At 38.5% G+C, this 23,219-nt stretch overlaps 1 protein-coding gene across 1 annotated transcript in view; it reads right to left on the bottom strand.

Moving 5' to 3' along the window:
• Positions 1–19,687, bottom strand: part of LOC140226542 (uncharacterized) — a 66,340-nt gene extending 46,653 nt beyond the window's left edge. Inside the window, exon 1 of the mRNA XM_072306991.1 lies at positions 18,482–19,687. Within this exon, the coding sequence (XP_072163092.1) occupies positions 18,482–19,252 (771 nt within the window). The 5' untranslated portion in view covers positions 19,253–19,687. The remainder of the gene's footprint in view (positions 1–18,481) is intronic.
• Between the last annotated feature and the right edge of the window lie 3,532 nt (positions 19,688–23,219).

Here is a 23,219-nt window from a genome sequence, read left to right as displayed (position 1 = left end):
TTTCAGATTACTATAGTAACAAACATGGAATTTGCGTTTTTCGGATACGGAAGAACGAACCATCGGAATATAAGTACACCTAGTATCATCATACATGACTCTTTTTGGAATAATAACCACCACGCAAAGAAATTAACAATGTCAAACTGAGAAACTGATTTCTTGCCTCAAAATTTTCCCTGATGTCGTCTATATATTTCTTTTCTGAATTACCCTTCCCCCTCCACTGCTCGACTGAAAAACAAACAAACAAAACAAAATATAAAGTTACAGTTCGTTACTTAGAGTTCGTTATTCCGAAGGCTAAGATTCGGAAGAACGAACCAACGGAATAAGTAGGGCTATGACTCTTTCCAGAATACAAACATCACGCAATTAGCGATATGAAACTGAGAATTTCACTTACTTGTATTTCTTGCCTCAAGATTTTCACTCCCTTCTATATTTATTTTCTGAACTACCCCCCCCCCCCATCCCCTAATCGGCTGAAAAAAAAAAAAATAAACATATATAGTTACAGTCATTCCGAAGGCTCGTAAATCCCAAATTGACGAAGGGGGGAAAAGTTTCGTTTTTTGAAGAATCGTCGACTCGAAAGCGAAACGGGGGTCGATATTCTCAACGCTGTTAAACTCAAAAGATAAATGAATAATTAATAGATACATAAATAAATAAATAAATAAATAAATAAATAAATAAATAAATTTTCGTGCCGGATTAAGAGTTTTCAGACTAGGCACCTTCGGAATAATCCCACACACTGTTAGTTAGTTAAAAGTTGATGCCTATTTAGGTGGTCAAAACTTACGTTTGAAATGAGAAAATGGGAGCATTTGCAGACATTTAAAACATCCGACATTAACGTTTTAGCGCTATAAAGAGCCGAAAGTTTTCGTTATTCATTTCCGATTGTAAGAGCAATCACGCAACATTTACTAGTATTTTAGCACCTTACGGAGCCGAATATTACCGTTAATCATTTTCAAATGTAAAAGCAAACTACCGACATTCATTTTAGCGTCTTTAGGGAGCTGAATGTTATCCTTATTCATTTCCGAACGTGAAAGCAAACATCCGCTATCTATTTTAGCATCTAACTGAGCCGATTGATACCGTTAATCATTTCCAAATGTAAAAGCAACAATCTCTTATTATTTTAGCATCGTATACGGAGCAGAATATTACTGGTATTCATTTCCAAATTTAAAAACAAACATCCGACATTTATTTCATTATCATACGGAGCCGAATGTTATTTGCTGCTGTCCACTTCCGAAAGTGAAATGAATCATCTGACAATATTATTTTAGCATCGTATGGAGCCGAATAGTAGGGCCTACTGTTGTTCATTTTTAACGTCAAGGCAGATATCAGACATTTACTTTCCCATCAAACGCAGCTGAATGTTACTGTTATTCATTTCGAAATGTAAAAGCAAATATCCAACATTTATTTGGCATCGTATGGAGCAGAATGTTACTTCTATTCACTTCCGAACGTAAAAGCAATCATCTGACATTTATTTCAGCATCTTCCGGAGCCGAATGTCATTGCTATTTACTTTCGAAACTAAAAGCAAACATCCGACATTCATTTGATCATAGTACGGAAATGAATATTATTGTTATTCATTTCCGAACGTCAAAGGGATCATTCGACATTTATTTTAGCATCCTCCGGAGCTGAATGTTATTGATATTTACTTTCGAACATTAAAGCAAACATCCGGCATTTATTTCACCATCACACGGAGTTGAAATTATTGGTATTCATTTCCAAACGTCAAAGGGATCATTTAACATTTACTTTAGCATCTTCCAGAGCTGAATGTTATCGCTAATTTACTTTCGAACGTTTAAGTAAACATCCGGCATTGGTATAGCGTCTTCCGAAGCTGAATGTTATTGCTATTTACTTTCAAACATAAAAGCAAACATCAGACAGTTATTTTATCATCGTACGGAGTTGAATATAATTATTATTCATTTCCGAACGTCAAAGCAAACATCAAACATCAATTTTAATGAATCAATGTTACTGTTATTCATTTCGAAATTTAAAAGCAGACATCCGACATTTTAGCATCGTATGGAGCAGAATATTACTGCTATTCGCTTCCGAACGTAAAAGCAATCATGTGATAGTTATTTTAGCATCTTCTGGAGCCGAATGTTGCTATCTACTTTCGAAAGTGAAAGCAAACATGCGGCGTTTATTTTATCATCGTACGGAGTTGAATATTATTGTTAATCATTTCCGAAAGTCAAAGCAAACATTCGACATTTATTTTAGCATCTTCCGGAGCCAAATGTTATCCTTATGCATTTCCGATCGCAAAATCAAATATCTAACATCAATTTTAGCACCGTATGGAGCTGAATCTTACTGTTATTCATTTCCAAAAGTATAAACAAACATCCGACGTTTATTTTAGTATCATACGAATATTACCATTATTCATTTCCAAAATTAAAATGAAACATCTGACATTAATTTTAGCATCTTGCGGAGCCGATTGTTGCCGCTGTTCATTTCCAAAAGTAAAGGCAAACATCTGACTTTTTCCTACGGGAGAAATAGGACGACTTCGTAATACACTGTATTCATTTCTTGAGTCACTTGACAGATAAAAAAAGATCTCACCTCATGCATGCAAAATTTTACATGTATGGAGCTGCCTAATTAAGGCATACATTCGCGTATGAATGTAGACCTACATGTGTTTTCATAAACCATCTTCGATCGCTGCTTTCAAAGTGTTCTCCGTTCAGTGAGATCACACCCCATAATTACGTCTTCTTTTCACCATCTTATAGCCAAACGAAACGCAAATCAACTCATAATCAATGTTGAGACAAAGGAAAGCGTCTGGACACGTCGCTCATCGTCGGGCTATCACGAGCATCATTTTGTAATCAGGAGAGGTGCGTCTGAACACGTCGCTCGCTATTCAATTTGAGCACTGGCCGTGACCATTCAGAAATCTCGCTACATCTCAAGCGCCGTGTCCCGAAACGTCGGCACTATAATAAAACGAACACTTGCGTGAGCGGAGGTCACGCAACATAGAAATAATCAACAGCTTCTTTTGAGGGTGTCGGCAAGTGTCAGCAAGCGTCGGCAAGCGTCGCGGTATCATCAAAATGATGGCGCGTAATGCTTGGACCGACGCTTAGCGACGGAGTAAAAACATACTGCGACGCACTTCATTGTTCTCGCAAGAAGTCCCCGTCGCTGAGTGTCGCTCTCCGTCGCTCGCAGTCCCTAGTTTACCAGGTGCGCCTTAATTGCTTGAGGATAGTAGGACATTTCTATACTTAAGTAAATAATCAAGTCTGCACATCACTCAATAAAACAAAAACAAGCAGACTTTGCTTTCTGCCACTGGAAGACTGTTGATTTTAGATGATCTTGCTACCCTGTTACACCGGTTTGATCCATTCTCACCTCTTGTAATCCTGACTTATAAACAGCAGCTGTCATTCCAAGGAGTATTTAGACAATGGAGTTTTCACTGTTGGCCTTCCCTTCAATACTTAAAATGAGCACTTTCTACATATTGTAGACCACATTTAACACATATCCGCCATGGAGTCAACACAACAGCCAGGAACTCCTGCACAAATGGATTTTCATGCATCCAATGAACATGATCACTGATGATACAACAACAAAGAATCCAAATGTCACCAGCATCAATGTTTTCAATGATGGTGTTGCCTCATAATTAGAAAAAAAAAAAGAAGAAGTTTGTGCTGCATCCATACATGTACCTCTCTGATCTCTATCACTCTATAAATCCACACCTTCAGTGGCACGTTAATGAGATATCACTTGCCAAGAGGGCTGAGAATGGAATTGTTTGCTTTATAAGCGTGTTGACAGTACTTGTAGCTCTATCGTCAGAGAAAGTCGGTCTGAATGCTGCCTATCCATTTCATCAATACAACTAAACTAGTAATATGCCAAGGGATATACCGGTATATATGACAGTGCACAGCATCGTTCAAAAAGCACAATTTTGAGATGCGATGAGAAGATGTTTATCCACTGAAAGGTACACTGGATAATCATTTACAACCAGTTGGTAGGGAAAGCATCCAGTATTTCAAAAAGTCCTCCTCACAAGCTGGTGAGAATAATGTAACCAGTACACCACTCTGGCAAGCCTTAAGAAGTGCCTAAGCAAGCAATAAGTTGATCATACAATTTGTACGAGTTGAATTTGCCGTGAAGAAAACAAGAAATACTTTGTTGCCCAGGTGACCACTCTACATGGAAATGGATTATGTTGTGAAAATTCTCAGAAAAAAAAAGGGGCTTGATCATTCACTTCTAGCCGAGAAAAGAAAGCATTTGTTGACAATGATAAAGCACTGGTACTAGCAGTTTAAGTTTTTGTTTAGTCTATCCAAGATTGGATAACAGAGGATGATTCTACTCCAAGGATGACATCAATGCCAAATGAAACAACTTTGCAGAAATGAAATTTACATCTAGCTTTCAGATGATAACACTAAATTGATAATGGTACCAAACAGTTTTGTGGTCCTGTTTCATTGCATAAAAGTTGATGCAATCCTGAGTGCATTTTAATGATGTTGTATTTAAACTTTTGATTTCATACAGATCTGGTTCGTTCTGTTTTCTTTGCCTATCCGCAGATATGGAGACATGGTCTTCTGTGTTGTACACTGTACATGTATGCCATTGTGGTACTCGGGGCATTGTACTCCATGTGCTTTAGAGAAGCAGTTAGATCACTGAAACCTGCAATAAAAGGACTTTTTGATGTTTTGTTCAAGAACATAATGTAGTTAGCAGTGTGCAGTTGTTTTAATCTTTTTATTTTGAAACAAAGAAGTGAAAATATGGTTCACCTTACAAGGGTGTCATGTCCGTTACGCTAGTGTATAATACTAAGTATCAAATATTAGGCCACTAAGAAAAAAATAACCATAGTATAAGATAGTATTATGTCCTGTTTTGCTATGGTGGGTGGTAGTAACAGGAAATTTGTCACTAATTGTAGCTAGCTGCTGCAGGAGCGAATTTGTTTTATATTTCTTTGTTTTGTAAATATATACAAAGACTAACCCCCCTAAAATGATATAAATCTAAGAAATATTACATGATTGCAGTTATGATGTGTGTCCCTATGTTCTAACCTTACTATGCCAACAATTGAATATCTGCTATACCTTGTAATAAAAAAATTCTCTTAGCTTACAAAAAGCGGACAAAACTGTCATGTCCGTTACACTCGAAGTGTCATGTCCGTTACACGATATTTTAAACTGTTAAAAAAGAATGAACAGTAAAACTACTCTAAATTAGGACTTTATGAGTAAAGCATGACCTGAAGTTTTAATCAAGACCAAAACCAGCTGCATCTTATCCAAAAATTCACAGGAATTTTTATAATGGTAAGTAGATCAAAATGCCATGTCCATTTAGTGTCATGTCCGTTACGCTCGCTAAAAATGCAATTTCTCAACAACCACTTGATGAATTTCCATGAAATTTTCTGTGTACATTACATATACTTAAATGTGTCTGATAAACTCAATTAGAATCTTTTGGAGACTCCCAATTTCACGGTGTGATGGTTTGAATCACAAAAAAGTGGTCTGAATGTCATGTCCGTTACGCTGGAATTGACCCTTTAGCAAAAATAAGCATATGTAGACTGACATTCTGATGCAGTTTAGAAACTGTTAATAAGATTTGCTGGGATGTAGGAGGAAGAAATCCTCACTGCATGGGATGGTGAGTTGACGGTGCGGGTGATGGGTATTCGATTCCCGAATAGCGAAGAGCAAATACCGAATACTTCTATGTGAACGCAGCCTAATAAAGTCTAAGTTGCAATGTCATGTTTGGCATGGCAGTTCTTTTTCCAGGACCCTGTCAAGGAATTGCTTTGTACAGTTTGTAAGCTTGCACGAGAAATGACATCACAATGCCTACAACACAAAGTGGATACTCACAGCAATTCCCCTATGACATTCTGCTTCCTCTGGTATAATCAGATCCACTTTGGTACATTCAGGGCTGTCTTTCTTGTGCTGCTTCCGGACGAGATTAATTGCCTCTCCAAATTTCTGCTTGTCTATCAGTCGGTGACCTGTCGCCAAGCCATGCTCGGGTGTCAAAATTTCGTCAGCAGTGGTCAGTTCTGTCCTCTTTGGCCGTAAAAGCATCACTGTTCTATTTTGTTGGCAAACATAATCTGGATCTCGATGACCATTCCCAAACGCGTTGGTTGTGCGTTCAAAATCTTCTCTCGTCAGGCGAACATGAGTCGTTTCAGACTTAACATTTGATCTTCCTCCTTTAAATGTCATCCCTTTGTTCCATGGTTGGTGACCGGGTAAGAAAAGGTTCTTTCTCCGACTACTAAGCAGTTTAGGCCCCATCTTCTCTTCTTTCTGTAAAAAGGAGGGGGTCATTGCTGTTTTATTTCAATCCATCCTCATGGCTGACCGTATGTATCCCCAGTTCACAGATGAAAATTTTCTTAGAACTATGATACTCCACTAAACTTTTTTTTTTTTTTTGGTAAATGGGATATTTCATGGACAAGCCAGTGACATTATATTCTAGGATTTGCGCATGCTTGAATAAATGGAGTAAAAAGACCATTTTCTAAACATTCTTGATGAGGTCAGTTAGTGATGTCACAAAGAGTTTATGCTGATCTTTCATTCATTCCATCCTTTCTCACACTCACAGCTACTGTATACATGTAAGTTACAACCATGGACAGAGTCTGCAGTCAGTTGACAGGGAACATATCATTCATGACTGATATTAGAAGTAAAAACACACTTTGAAAATTCCAACAATAAACAAGCTCACCTTTTCAGGTTATCAAAGATGAATCACCTCATTTCTCCCCAGCTTTTTTACAGAATTTTTTGAATTCTGAATTTTAACACACATCTCTAATAATAATAGGGCCTATATGGATCATACTTGCTTTGCCCGTGTGAGCCTAGTGGTCATGAGGGAGTGTTTCATCAATTTAGTCAGCACTGACAAGTTGTCAGTCTCTGACAATTTCAGCAAAATCCTTGGTTTTGATTGGCTGAGATTCTCTGGTCACTGACTGTTACCATGGTGATTTTCAGACTCAGAAACTGACAACTTGTCAGTGCTGACAACTTTCACTAAACGGTACCCTGGTGCTACTGTTGGGCTACCTACGACCAGCCCGAACTGATTTTAGACTTCTAAATGATTTTATGATTCATGATTTTAGACCTCTGATCCTCAGGGTCCCCACCATACACAGGCCTGTCGGGTGAGCTCCAGTTCCTACTTCTAGATACATGTAGGAGTCTATAGACTGTTATTTTATACAGTGCACTCCTGTTACAGGGCAAGTCCAAGATAACACGCGTGTTACGTATGGGACATTCAGAGACTTTTATGACCTGAAAGATAGTGTTAATGGCCTTTGATCACATTGAACTTTATCATGGTGATTGATATCTAAGAGAAAATACGTGTATAATCATGTACAAAATTAAGAAAAATGACCTCCTTTCCTTTGTAACCAACCAAGTGAGAACATTTAACAAATTTGTATTTGGGGCGATAGTGTGAGTACCTCTGCATCTTTTCAATGTATCAAGAAAGGGCAAAATAATTAATCCAGTGAGTGTAAAGGAGGAAAGAATATGAGCCAAAGTTCTCTGATTTGTAATTCCGTTACCGCGGATTTGCCCTTTTAACGGGAGTGCACTGTAGTAGGTCCTACACTTGTAACCCTATCTCTGTCACATAGTCTAGATGAAGCCAGAATGCTCAGACATTTTGCAGTGCGGAGACAAGGGATTGTTGTTGGCCAGTTCTGATTATTATTATTGACATTAATGTGTCATGTTATACATCATTTGAAAGCTTATGGTCTATACTTTCATATCTCATAATAATCTGAGTGAGGGCATCCTCAAATTTTAAGTAGGACACCCTCTTATGTCACATAATTATCTTTCCAGACTTACTTGTACATGTTACCACCTCATTTTCTCACACAATATGCTCTTAATACCCCAAAAAGGTGAAGATACAAATGTTGTAGAGAATTTATTCAGCTTTCAGATGATGTGATTTTTTCGTCAGTAGCATTAGTACTTTTCATTTTATGAACAAAAGTGTGTGGCAAGTACAACCTACATTTTAACACTTCGCACAATTTCTGATTTTATGAATGAAATGTTGGCATGAAAGTAGATAAAGCATGCTAACATCTAGTCAGGATGAAAATATTAATTGATTATATGACTTTTACTTGTAGTTTAGATTATTCTTGTCCTATAATATTGCCATGTATGGTAAGAATAAGATAATCTAACTCTAAGGGTAAAAATTGTCACTGAAAATATTCAGTCTTCAGAGTGACCATTCCTGTCGAGTATGCTAGACTCCTTTGCACTCTCCTCATTGAACAGAATTGAACCATCACTGTCGTCATTTGCTTTATAATAAACCTACATGTACATAGAACATAAGTTTCATATAGTAACGGTTTATTAGATAATAATGATCGACAGTCAAACATACCTCAGCTTCTAAGCTTCGAGACCGAGACTGTGCAGCTTCGGGTAGGAGGCTACTGTACCCTTATTGCTCCTAGCACCCTGCCCCGCTAGCCCCGGCTAACTAGAGACCCATTGCACCGCTGTTGTTAGTGCTGAGTAAACAGCTACAGAACTGCTTCACTGAATGTGCAGTGTTCATTTATTCTACAGTTCATTTATGAGGCCGATATCACTAAAACCATACCCCTTCACAGAATTCAAAGGATGTTGAAATCCCTATCCTGAATGTTTTCACTTCATATTTTACTATATTGACTTAGATAAATTGGATGAAAATTGACCCATGTGTACGATCTTTTCATCACACACGGCGATCTTATTACAGTCCCACATATACAGATTCGTGTAAGTTCTCCACACAAGAAACCTATAGCAAAACTGTACACAATACATTGCAGTCTGAATGCAAATAAACATGGGCGGGGCCACCACAATTTTTTTTTTTTTTACTTTGAAAAGGCTTTCCTGATTGGTTGAAGGTGGGGAAGCTTTTTCCACACTGGATATCGTTTCCTTACACTGTCAGCCAATCACAAATGAGTTTATAGCGTGGTAGTGTCATAGACTCCTAGCCTTTGAAGTACAGTAATCTGTCAATCAAAATAGCATTTACTAGTACATGGCAGGTTTTGGGCCGATTTAATTCGGCCCGTGACACACATAGGGTTAAAAAGCCACGGCGTCTAGTTGGTTGAGCTACGAGTACTGTGTATATTACGAGTAAAACCGCACCAGCAACCCCAACCCGTACCGAGTATCAGTAGGTACAACAGCGCGCCGCGCCGCGCCGGCGGGGTTACTCATAGTCGAGAACTGCCTAACCTCCTTGGCCTTATCTGGTCTAGCTGGTTGTCGGCTATTTACGTCTGCACTGGCTTCACCGTGTTCACGGAATCCCCTCCTCCAAAATGGGCTAGAGTTCTGTGTTTGAAGCTCCTTGGTACCCCCTGCTAAAACTGGGGAACCCTCTCTAGCCGGGACAGACAGATTTCCCCCTAACTTTAGATCTAACAATCTACAAAATCCTGTGTGTGTATAAAGTTACGTACATGTACCAGCAGTTGTTCCTCACATACACGTACATACACCGGCAGGCGGCAGCATCAGTCAGCAGTCCACGCACAGAAAGAGTTCTGGTGGCTCCGCTCCGCTTGCTCTCCGTCCCCTTTTCCTTGGTGCGATATAAAACCAAGAGAGGGCGCATATTTTCTGATTGCGGTAATCGTGAGACGCTCCTGTCCGTGGGGACCGTTTCATGAAACTTTTTGTATTGTAAGTGATTTACACTGACAACTGTTAAAAGCTACTGAAATCCTTGCGTCTGATTGACTGATAGCAAATTTGTCGCTGAAAACCTCCGACGAACTCGTTGATGAAACGCCCCCCCCCCCGGGCTCACACGGGTAAATAATTCCCCATGGCCATAGAGACGTGTGTTAAAATTCAAATTTCAAAAAATTCTGTAAAATAGCTGGGAGAAATGAGGTGTTTCATCTTCATTAACCTAGATAAGTGAGATATACCCTTTCATCCCTCAAATTTCCAGGGTGGGTTCTTCTGTTCTAATTCTGTCCAAGGGTCCGCAAAGCCAGACTACGAGTTCTTGTCACTCAAAAAATCACCTACAGTACTGCAGTATTTTCCGTACACGTACCCAATGAAATATAGTCCCCTCAAATTCCATCACAGAAGCTTTCATCTTCCAACCAAAATGCAGTTTGTAGAGGAATTCATACTCGATGTATACAGCTATTCATTTTTTTGCCAAACTACATCATTGATTTTTAATTAATTTTTTTCTTCATGTATTTTGGTATCTTTGGTACGAATTTATGAAGCGGGATCTGGGACAGTCCATTTTATTTACAGGTGTAAGCCCTACTGCGCGCCCAACGAAAAAGGGTCGGTCCAGGAAGAAAGTTGTAGTATTATGACTTTCAGTCAGATCTTGACTGAACGCGATAAATCATACGCTCTGACAGGTCCCTCCCATCGACAGTGGTAGTAGTCTTGTTTATCAAACTATTAAAGGGAAGGTAAACCCAAAGAGCAATGTGGATTGAGTGAAAGCAGCAACATTAGTAGAACACATCAGTGAAAGTTTGAGAAAAATCGGACAATCAATGCAAAAGTTATGAATTTTCAAAGTTTTGGTGTTGGAACCGCTGGATGAGGAGACTACTAGAGGTTATGACGTATGAGTGGACAACAATACAAAGAAAATATAAAGGATATTCAACAAAAATTCACTTTTCTAGAATTATGAAAGAGTAGTGGACCAACCGCTTTCAGAAAGCAGGGGGAATGATTGCTACCCTTAACATATGTCAATATCAAGTTGATGGAATTTGTAATTTTCATGAAAAATGGATTTTTGCCGTATTTTCTTTATATTTTCTTGATATTGTAGTCCACTCATACGTCATAACCTCTAGTAGTCTCCTCATCCAGCGGTTCCAACACCAAAACTTTAAAAATTCATAACTTTTGCATCGATTGTCCTATTTTCTTCAAACTTTCACTGATGTGTTCTACTAATGTTGCTGCTTTCACTCAATCCACATTGTTCTTGGGGTTTATCTTCCCTTTAAAGTCAGTCTCAGTAGAGGAATTCGCATCTATCTGACTTCATAATATGTGATCTATATCATTAATGACATGTAGATACATCACAAATTGGGGCTTAATTCAGATCATTCCATTCTTCTGGGAAAAAAAAAATACAGTACACCTTTTTCTTCATAGTTAGGCTTAAACGAACAGATAAAGTTGAATTTACTGCTGAATTTGGATTAGACTAATACAGTTCAGTACCGTGCCTTTCTCCCAACACCTTGCAGATCTGTCGGGGAGGTGAGTCACTGGTCTCACCATGGATGTAGTGCAGTATTGCATGCATGCATTGCATGATATTAAACATGTAGTACCCGCTACCCGGTATAATTGTTTAAAGGGGAAGGCTAGTAACTGATCAGTGGGAATCAGTCGAAATGCTGGGATTTGATTGTTCCAATCCTTATGGGATTCATTCAAGAGTTCATTGTATATCTATTGTTGTGTGAAAATGATTTGCTTCAGAATGGTCTCATATTCAAGTAATGTGCAGTTTAATGCTTCCAGGTTAGCGTCCCTGGTCAGTGACGGAGCATTAATCTGCACATTACTTGAACATGAGACCATTCTGAAGCAAATAATTTTCACACAACAATAGATATATAATGTACTCTTAAATGAATCCCATAAGGATTGGAACAATCATCTCCCAGCATTTCCACTGATTCCCACTGATCAGTTACTAGCCTTCCCCTTTAAAATAGTTTGGCCATGGAGCTACAAACGAAATAGCTCTGGGGTTTGGCGATCTACGATCGATTATCTGTAGTGATTTCTGTCTCATGTTTGTTTTTTCAACTTCGTACAAAGAAATAAGGCCTGACAGTAACCGTGACTGTTCGTATCATTTTTAGATGTGTTTTTGATTTTGCGATCTTGTATCAACAGGAATTGAGAGAGGTATTTCAATCAGCTCCAGAAACACTTTGATTGCACGGTCGAGGCACTGATTCTATATCAAATTGATATTATAAATTATGCAAATGGCTGGGTATACTTCGACTGCAGTCGACTGCGTATGCTGCAGTCGACTGTGTATGTTGTACTTGTGGGCCAATCCTATAAATGAAGCCTTGAACTACTGGAATCCCCCCCCCCCCCCTTTTTTTTTAGTCAAGTATAAACGTAAAGTATAGATTTACAATTGGGTTTTATATCTGGAGAACAACAATTCACAACCTCAATACCATTAGTAATCTATAGGGCCTAAATACCACACAATTTAATTGTGTGGTATTTAGGCCCTATCTATTTCAAATAAAAACATCCACAAATCATTCTACTTGGCTCTGACAATGATATAAAGTGATTTCATCAATGAAATATGCCATCAAAGCTTCTCATTGCGAATAGTGTGCTATAAAGTATTACAGGTTAGAATACTAAAACACGCTTTGATTACGCGAGCATAAAGGCTTACCGCGTTGAGTTTCACACTATATGTAATATCAGTTTTGATATAAAAAAAAAATAAGCTGGTATGATCATAAAGATACTTTAATTGGTTTTATAGTGAGATATGGAAGGAGTTCCTTGCAGTTGAGCTATTATAGGCTGTCGTAATCCTTGAGGAGAAATCTCAAAGCAGGGTATAACGTATGTGTCGTTGAATCTGAAAATACCTTATGGAATTCGTCAGGGAAGGCTGAAGGCTGAAGGCAGAAGTTGCAAATAGATAACTGAATGGCAAATACCTGATATAAATTAGCATAACATTTTGAATTTGCTTGATGAAATTGTCTTCTGAAGAGGAAGAATTAGTGTTTTATTCTATTTTATTTCATGAAAACAATGTGTTTTTATTTTTGGGACTTTTTTGTAAAGACTTTACGATTTTGGTTGTTTGTATTTAGGAAAAAAGAAGAATTATCTCCTGTCTGTATTTAACTCAATCTATGTAAAAAAAAGAAAAGAAAAGAAAACAAAACGAAACTCTTCGATATCCTACTCCGCAATCCAATGAATTTCACTTGCCTGTGATGACCATGGCTATTTTTTGTTGTTGTTGTTCATTCCTATCTACATGCTTTGAAAAACAGAAATCTATCTTTGTGAAATGCGTCTTTGCACGATTGACTATTTGAATCTGGTTCCTATTGATATTTTGGAATGGTATATGTATATATATATATATATATATATATATTTTTTTTTTTTTTTTTTTTTTGGGGGGGGGGTCTGGTTATCTTTGATAGAGTTGCTTTACCAAAATACAACTTCTATGACACATGATTCCTCATACATCTATTGGAATATTGATCAAAAGTCATGTGACATAAATTTATGAAAATCACGTAGGCCTATTTGATCGGATATAGTGGGATTGATCCTTTTACGGATGTCATTCTGTTATTCTCGGAGGAACCGATCTAAAATAAAGTCTGTAATCTGCACAAGCTTAATGTCAAATGAAACATTTTGTGTGTGTACCTCATCAGCGGTCATGTCGTCATTCCCTATGTTTCGTGAAAAGACTTCTCGCTCAGAAGACACACAGAATTGATTATATGTCATATACTTCTCTACTATGAATTATACATATCAATTACTTTTTGTATAAGAGTCTTTGGTATTTCCGAGATTTTATGTAAAGACTTTTATAATATGATGACTTCATGAAATCATGGAATGGACAGCTTGTCGCTCATCATGTAAAGAAAGCATGTAACATAATGCAGAATGATGAAGTGGCGGCCGAAGTATTAGTGCTTAGCCTAAGGCTCAACTTTAGAACAAAACTCCCTATTTTGGCGCACAATGCCTAGTCAGGGAAGTGAGAGGAAACACTCATCTCCCTGGCCTAGTACAGTAATGTGTAGTGGAGGTATACCACACACTACCAGTGGGAGTGCGATCAGTTGGTATTCTCATTAACTAGTAAAACTGTCTGATTGACTGCGAGTCATGAATATTCATGACCACTCTGGCGTGAACTCTTGACCCTGCTTGATCCGGCAAAAGTATCTTACTGGACTCTTTTTTCTTGGGTATCGCAGTTCTCGGTGTATCACAATCCTTGGGTGTCACGCCCTTATACAGCTTGACGGCGTACACGATCACCGCTACGAGTAAAAAGAGTCAGCTAGACTACAGTCGATGTGACCAGTAGTCGGAGTCAGTCTGCGTTTTTCTCCAAGGTGCGAGGCGCAGCGCAGGCGAGCGATAGTATACATATGATGCACAGGATAGAGTGCGTAAGGCTTGTCATTTAGGAGCTTTAGATTTTGACGCGCAGACGTTTAAGATGACGAGTGCGTTGGACGTTCTCCTCTCCCCAGCGTCGAGTAGAAAAATAGCTTTAGATTACGCTGGGACGCAACATATAACTAGAAATGTCGCTTTGGCGACTGGTATGCCTCCGCCATAATGCATGATTTTCCCAATAGGTCTAGATAGTACATGTGGACACTGTGTGATTACATTTTCACAAAATTGGCAAAATATTGGAATGACAAGTTTGTCACAAACGTGTTGAATGTTCACCTTCCTTGACGTAGGTTTAACTGGATGAATAGGAGAGCATGTATCTAGGGATTTAAGGACTTTATCTTGACTTTGACCCATTCATACATTTAGGCATTGAGTAATTTTCAAGGTACAGGTGTGGAGAAAAAGTGCAATTTCTGAATTGAATAGTAAATTGTTACCATTTTCATCTGGCCCTTGACCCTAAAATTCATAAGATAATTACTTTCAGGTAGAACATGCATAATATGTACTAAGTTTCAAGGTAACATGAGCCACTTCCGAGATATGGAGGAAAAAGTTAGTTCAGCACTTTCACTTGATCTTTGACCTTTTGACCTTTGAGGCAAAAAGAGAAAAAAAAAACTTTCCAGAGAATTTCTATTAGGTTACACATGCATACACAAAAGTGTAAAAAAAATAACCCTGCTGGCATTGCATAAATATGAGGGTAATAGTAAAATTTTGAAGTCTTGCACTTGACCTTTGACCCCTGACCTTTGACCCCATGAACCCTACATTCTCTAGATAAACACTTCCAGTCAGTACATGTATATACTATGTTCCATGAAGATACCTTGAACAATTTTCCAAGGTACGGAAAAAAAAAGAAGTTTTAATATTTTTACTTGACCTTTGACCTCATGACCCAAACTTTCACTAGAGAATCTTAATTGGGTAATACATGTATACACTAAGCTTCAAGAAAATATCTTCAGGCATTCAATAGATATGGTGGAAATAGTGACATTTTATGTATTTGACCCTGACCTTTTGACCTTTGACCTCATGACCCAAACTTTCACCAGAGAATCTTAATTGGGTAATACATGTATACACTAAGTTTCAAGAAAATCTCTTCATGCATTCAATAGATATGGTGGAAATAGTGAAATTTTATGTATTTGACCCTGACCTTTTGACCTTTGACCTTTGACCCATGACCCAAACTTTCACCAGAGAATCTTAATTGGGTAATACATGTATACACTAAGTTTCAAGAAAATATCTTCAGGCATTCAATAGATATGGTGGAAATAGTGAAATTTTATGTATTTGACCTTGACCTTTTGACCTTTGACCTTGAGCATGTGCACCCAAAAGTTGATAGGCACAACTTCACCCCCTAATACACATACAGCTGTACATGCCAAGTTTCATTAGGATACCTCAACAGGTTTCGATAGTTACATTGTCCACAAAATTCATTACGGACGGACGGAAGGACGGACGGACGGCCGGACGGACGGACGGAAGGACGGACGGAAGGACGGACGAACGGACGGACGGACAACCCGAAAACATAATGCCTCCGGCACCACTTCGTGGCGGAGGCATAAAAAATAAAATCGTGCCCCCATATGACCAGTGCTTGAAGTAGCTCTCTACGTTGTAACCTGTGCAGACGTAAAAATAGCCCAGCAGTACGCGTAGTGAAAAACTCAGGCGACGCAAGCCAAAAGTTATAGATATATAATAGATTTAAATGGGAGTTGAGTAAAATTGGGGCATGGATATTTTGGGCGTTACACTATAAAATATTAAAACTAGTGATGCCAGCACTTGATTTTACTTCACATTTGATTTCATTGCTTTTCTTGGAAATAGACAGCCGATCACGAGGGAACGGGTTACTTGTCGCGGGAGAGATCCACGACAATCCACTCACTCGGCCCAATGACCTACACCAGCGCAGCTCGCATCTCCTCTCACTGGATGCAGCATTTACCAAGTCGTACAGTGCACTCCCGTTATAACGAAATGCTCGGGACCGGCAGTTTTCTTTCGTTATAACAAAATTTCGTTATAACCAAACAAATACAACATATAACGAAAATAAGGAAACCACGTATATATATAACATTCTGTTTGCTGAATACTCATTCATACACCGGAAAGCTCTGTGAAATGTGATGAGATAACTATATCACAATTTAATAAAAGCAAGTTCCCCTCAGAAACTGTGCGTGACACAAAGAGCGAACACACAGTGGTGTGAAGCGTTCACCCATGCAGAGACGCTATAAATGCTTGTTCCGCTAGGTATTTTCGAAAAGCAATTCGCATTTCGTTATAACAGAGCACATTTCTTTTGTTTTTCTTTGTCTGTGGCGCTCGGAAAAGACTTCGTTATAACGGAAATTTTGCTAACCGTGTTCGTTACAAGCGAATTTTTTACCATCTAGACTTTAATAGTGATAATTTTGGGACCAGAAGATTTACTTCGTTATAACGAAATTTCGTTATAACCGTGTTCCTTATAACGGGAGTTCTCTGTATCCGCGACATAATTGCAGATTGAAGTTCGACACAACGATCAGAATAAACGATCTGAGTGTTGAAGACAGTGTTTAAAAGCACCGAACAGATCGTGAAGTGATAAGTGACAATGTATAAATGTATAATGGTACGTATACCATGGTACATACAAATTGTAGATGTACTATGGTATGTGCCATAACGTATGCACTGGATTGCTAATGGTGGATCGAAGCGAGCCGCTGCGCTGCTAGGCCATCCTCTATGTTTACGGGAACCTGGTGATCTGTGTGTTAAGTCTATGGGGATATCAGAATTCAGTATGGAACAGGTTAATTGCTGCACGCCTCTCGGCATTATGGGAGAAATGCCGGGCACCACAGAGAAAAAAGACCCTTATGATGGCGCTAGACATGTTTCTTTCCAGTGCAGACCCACTTTAAATACGAATAAAAAAGCTCAAAAGTCAAACGTCAACAAAATTCAAGATAGTGAAGACTAAACTTGTAGAACATTGTAAATACTAAACACCATCTCATGTACAAGTTCCGATATATAATATGTCATTGGCTTAAAGGGACGGTACAGTATTGGTGGAGATGAGAATTGGGCTTTTAACCCGTTGAGGACGAGTCCCGAGTATACTCGGGCAGGCGTCTATGGGAATGCGTGTTGTAGCAAAATCAATCCATCCTCAATGGGTTAACTTTCTGCGAGATACAGAGAAAACACTTATGATATAGCAAAGAGCATACCATTTTCATATAAAAGAAGAATTAAAAGTTTATTTGATGAAAATCAGGTTTAGAATGACTGAAACATCCAAAAACAAAGTAAAACAAAGCGATTGTAGTAAAGTGTGGGTCCCACACTTTATTAAAATTGCTCTTTTTTTTATATCTCAGCCTTTTCAAAACCAATTTCCATCACACAATATGTTGAATTCCTTACAGAATGACATGCTCTGTCATATTTTCATACTTGCCAACTCTACCGCATTTGGCGGTAGACTACCGCTTTTGAATGATTTCATTACTATAATTTAATAGCATTCAAGCTAGCGCTGCTCGCATACTGTAGGCATCCTGGATTCTACCGCTTTCTCAAATGAAAATGTTGGCAAGTATGTATTTCATAAAGAGGTTTCTCATTATCTCACCAAAATATGTTAGAAACCTAAAATTAGGTCTCAACCGAAACTGGATCCCTTTTGTTGTGGAAATGCACCTCACAGTTAATTGTGGATAATTATGGAGGCGAGTTCTGTCTATAGAGACACTCCGATATGGCGATGCCGATAGTGATACTCGTACTCGTGAACCTGGGGGGTGTTTCACCAACGTTTGTCGGCGCTGATAACTGTCGGTGCCGACTAATTTCAGCAAAATCCTTGGTTTTGATTGGCTGAGATGCTCTGGTCACCGACTGTTACCGTACTATGGTGATTCAAGTTGTCAGCGCCGACAAATGTTGATGAAACACCCCCCAGATTGTCTGTTTGACTCTTGAGTCTGTCTGAGAACTCTGAATAGTACCTGGGTAATTGACATTTCCTCTGACTCTGTTCCATGATCATGATTATGTTCTTCACTTGCAACAGTAGATCTAACACCGATATCAGAAAGATCATGTCTTTGAAGTTGTACGCTCTTCTTGGACTGTGCTGGTGTTCCTGATGTGCCACAGAGTTTTTTTGACAAGTGACTGCTCATTTCTCTCTTCCGTTCTACACCAAATTTGCTGTACTGCTTCAGAGAATTTGCACTGCGATGACCACCGACGGCTATTATGTCACGCGACTCAAACGCAGCGCTGTCTAGTGAGGTGATGCGTCTTGCTCTTAACGTTAGTCTTACACAATCGTTTGTGTATATTTTACTGCAGCCTGCCGATGCAGAAATTTGTTTCATTTTCTTGGAAATGGTATTAACGCCAATAGAACAGTTATCATACCATGGTACATCTTCAAGTACAGGTACTTTACTTTTCGGTTTCTGCCATAGGAAAGGGCAGTTGTCATTAAGTTTGGATACATAAGTCAGGTAAGACTTCAGAGGGCATTTTTCACTTGTCGGAACCTCAAACATCAATCCCGTGAATGATTCATCCTTGGTTAAACAGTCTCTCTTTGTCAAGTAACGACGTCCATTCTCGTCGGTGTGAACAGAAAAATCTGAAGGCTTCATTAAACGAACGCAGTCTCGCCCTCGGTAGAAGAAATGCATCATTAAATCAACGAACACCTTGTTTTGTAACCCCGCAGGTGTATTACAATTCAGGTCCTCACAATTCTGAATTTTTTCCATGTCACCAGGTGAAATCGCTTCTTTGACTTTGTGTTTACCGTTTGCCTTCCCCTCTCTCTTGAGCTTTACAAGAACTGCCTTGTAAACTCTATTGCTTTTAGGAAATGTGCTTTTGTCACAAATGTCAAAACCTCGTTCGTCTAGATAGTGACGCTGTACTGCATACCTGATTGTCTGAATAGTACGTTTGCTGTACGATGTACCGTCCTCCCTTCTTGCCCCAGCGTAAAATTTTGACAGTAACTGATCCAAATTTTCACGGGAAATATCCGTCAATGAAGTATTCGCAAATTTCACAAAGGCCTCAAATTTTTGCCATCCGAATTTCAGAGATCGCTTCGTGCTCGTCGACTGAGTTCCAGAGATTAATTCATCCAATTCCTCGTCATTCAACAGTTCAAACTGCGCCGGCAGCGCATCCGAGCTGGAGGCAGCCATTTTTCGTTCGTTTTCGGTGGATATGGCAATCGATATATCGCGATACCTATGCAGTGGCGATCGGTCTATCCTCTCAATTCAATTCAATTCAATTCAATTCAATTTATTTGTTCAATTCCACCAAGAAAATAAATTACAGAAATTGTAATACCTCGGTATTGGGTGAAGACAAGAAATCAATGATTACACAAACACGACAGATAGCTAAAAAGAGTTAACATATACTAGTACAGGAGGTGGAAAAGATAGGAGTCCTGCTGAGAAGCAATGCTTGTAAATTGCAGAAACTCCTATTTACAGATACAAAACAAAAAACAAAACAACACCAGATACACAAGACTGGAGAATTCAGCCTGAAAACTATGTACAATATATACATACAATATGCGAAAATGAAATAATTGTGGGGGGGGGGGAGAAAGCACACTAACGGATGTTAAAAGAAAAAAAATGTATTTAAACAGAATATTACAGATTGAATAATGGGAAGAAAAAAAAAATAACTTGGACTTGGACACATAGTTACAGGGACAATAAAGAGGGTGAAATAAAGGCAATGACTTACAAGCAAGGGCGCCGGAAGCGGGGGGGCAGGGGTGGCACTTGCCCCCCCAAACAAAATGTTGGGGGGGCAAAACGAGTTTTTGCCCCCCCAAAGTGCCCCCTGCAACAAATAATTAATCACTGATTTAAAGACCAAAATGAACAATAAAGGCATATTTCTTGTCTAAATGTTGTAATTTCATAACTGAAAATGCAAAAATTTTCGCCCCTAACGGGGCGAAAATTATAATACACTAACAACATACATTATTGTATCTATACACTAATAGTAACTTATGAATAAATTTAGTGTATAGATGGTAGCCTCGTGTCCTCGAGTGTGCCCGCTGAAACATACCTTTAGTAAACCTTACACATTTCATTTTCTTCTTTGCTTTCTAGCAGTATAAGAATATTTTTTATTGTTCGAACGATGCGATCACGTTTAAGCTTTTAAAGGGTGTGTACAGTTCTGGTCGAGGTGAAGATTTAGCTTTTAACGTTTTGTGAGATATTCAGAAACCACTCTATGAGATGTCAAAGAGCATGCAGTTCTAAGGGGTATCAAAAGTTTATTCGATGAAAATCGGTTTTGAAATGGCTGAGATATCCAAAAACAAGGTGAAACAAAGAGATACTTATAAAGTTGGGGCATGTCGCCTTTTATTATTAGCTCTTTTTTGGATATCTCAGCCATTTGAAAACCAACTTTCATCAAATAAACGTTGAATCCTTCTTAAAATTACATGCTCTTTCATATTTCATAAAAGGCATTTTATCATCTCACTTAGGAATGTTCAAAACATGAATCCCTACCTCAACCAGTACTGTACAGTCCCTTTAATGAGTAGTAACATTTCAGATAAATTGCAAAGTAAAAGTGGCTCTCTCGTTCTGTCCGTACTTTTAAAGTTTTCATAAGTTATTATCATAGTCCTTCGCAGTGATTTCTTTTACTATGTTTAATTCCTCAGAAATTTAATTTAAAATGCTCTATAAAAGCGACTTTTAAACTCTGTTTTTACAAAAAATCCCTACCGTGGGAGGGGGTATCTCCCTCCCACACCCTCCCCCGCTCGGTCGCTTCGCTCCCTCGACGAGGATCTCACACCATCACATAATATACCCCCGTATGTTAAGATCATAGTCCTTCCAACTGATTTTTTTCAATATGTTAATTCCCTAGAAATTTGCTTTTAAATGTTCTATAAACGCGACTTTTATACTCTGTTTTTACAAAAAGTCCCTACCGTGGGAGGGGGTATCCCCCCTCCCACACCCTCCCCCGCTCGGTCGCTTCGCTCCCTCGCACCATCTTATATTAATGTACTCCCGTATGTTATGATCATAGTCCTTCCAACTGATTTTTTCAATATGTTAATTCCCTAGAAATTTGCTTTAAATTCTCTATAAACGCGACTTTTATACTCTGTTTTTACAAAAAGTCCCTACCGTGGGAGGGGGTATCCCCCCTCCCACACCCTCCCCCCGCTCGGTCGCTTCGCTCCCTCGCTGAGGATCTCACACAATCACATTATTATGTACTCCCGTATGTAATAATCAGTCCTTCGCACTGGTTATTTTTCACTATGTTTAATTCCCTAGAAATTTGCTTGTAAATGGTCCATAAACGCGTCTTTTGTACCCTGTTTTACAAAAGCTCCCTACAGTGGAGGGGGGGGGGGGGTATCCCCCTTTCCACAACCCCCCCCCCCCCCCCGCTAACTCGCTTCGCTCCCGCGCCGAGGATCTCACATCGTCACATAAATGTGCCCCCGTTGAGATTTTGCCCCCCCAAAACCAGAAGTGTTCCGGCGCGCTTGCTTACAAGATATCCAGTGCTTAACTAAGGTGTAGCTCAGCATTAATCAATGGAAAAAAAAATAATGTAAAACCAATAAAGCAGATTATATCAAAAGCCTACATACTTATCTAAATATTCATAAAGATGTGAATTTAACACTCGCCCTATTTAAAGATTACACTGTTATGGAACTTTATCAACAGTGGAAACACATGTATGTATTCCCTCTGACAAATTTCAGAATGTAAAAATATATATATATATATATATATGAAGGGTTTGTTTGCAAAAACCGATAAGTCCATTTTTGAAGATTTTGAAGTACGATCTCTGTCATAAAGTACAAAATAATACCTTTTAAATGATATATTGGGCACTACATTAAAAGATATATTTTTGAAGTTATGGTCAAAAGAAGCAAAATTTTTCTTATTATTCTCTTTATTTTTCTTGACCTTTAATCGCAAATATCTCCATTTGGCAAATATGGACTTATCGGTTTTTGCAAACAAACTCTTCATATACAGGTTCAAATTTCAATACACAGAAGCAAGGTCAAAATATTTGACACAAGTTGTATGTCACACAAATCTTTTGTACAGTAGGACCTCAGTAAACAACAACTTGAAAAAGGTCCCAATTGCTATTCATAAAACAGACTCACATTATGCACAAAAATGTATATGCAAGTTATTTCATCTGAAGTACAGTAATGAAAAAAAAAAAATCAGGATTCATTGTATCTGTCAAGAAGATAAGATTTCATCTCACGTTTAAATCCAGATATGCTAATGGCCTGTCTAAAAGAGGATTGCAGAGAGTTCCAGTATTTTGGGCCTGCCAATGCGACAGTATTATTTCTGAGTTGGGTTCTGACTGATGTGAAATGATATAAAGCAGCCTGTCTTGTTACTACAATAATTGTGTATTCTATCATTCTTAACAAACATGGACGCTATTGCGTGGGGCACATTACCATTATTGATCTGATAAATGAGGGATGCCAAATACAATAAATAAATATCTTGTATTTTCAAAACATTATTCCCATAAAACAGCGTATCAGTATGAGCATGTGCATTTGCTGCTGACATAATCCTAACAGCTCTCTTTTGAAGAAGCAAAATTTTTTCTAAGCGAGTTTTGGCTGTAGCACCCCAAGCTAATACACCATAGTTTAAG

Source organism: Diadema setosum, chromosome 3, assembly GCF_964275005.1.
Source record: "Diadema setosum chromosome 3, eeDiaSeto1, whole genome shotgun sequence".
NCBI classification, from domain to species: Eukaryota; Metazoa; Echinodermata; class Echinoidea; order Diadematoida; family Diadematidae; genus Diadema; species Diadema setosum.
Note: the sequence above shows the minus strand (reverse complement) of the source record. Positions and strands in the feature narration are given on the sequence as shown.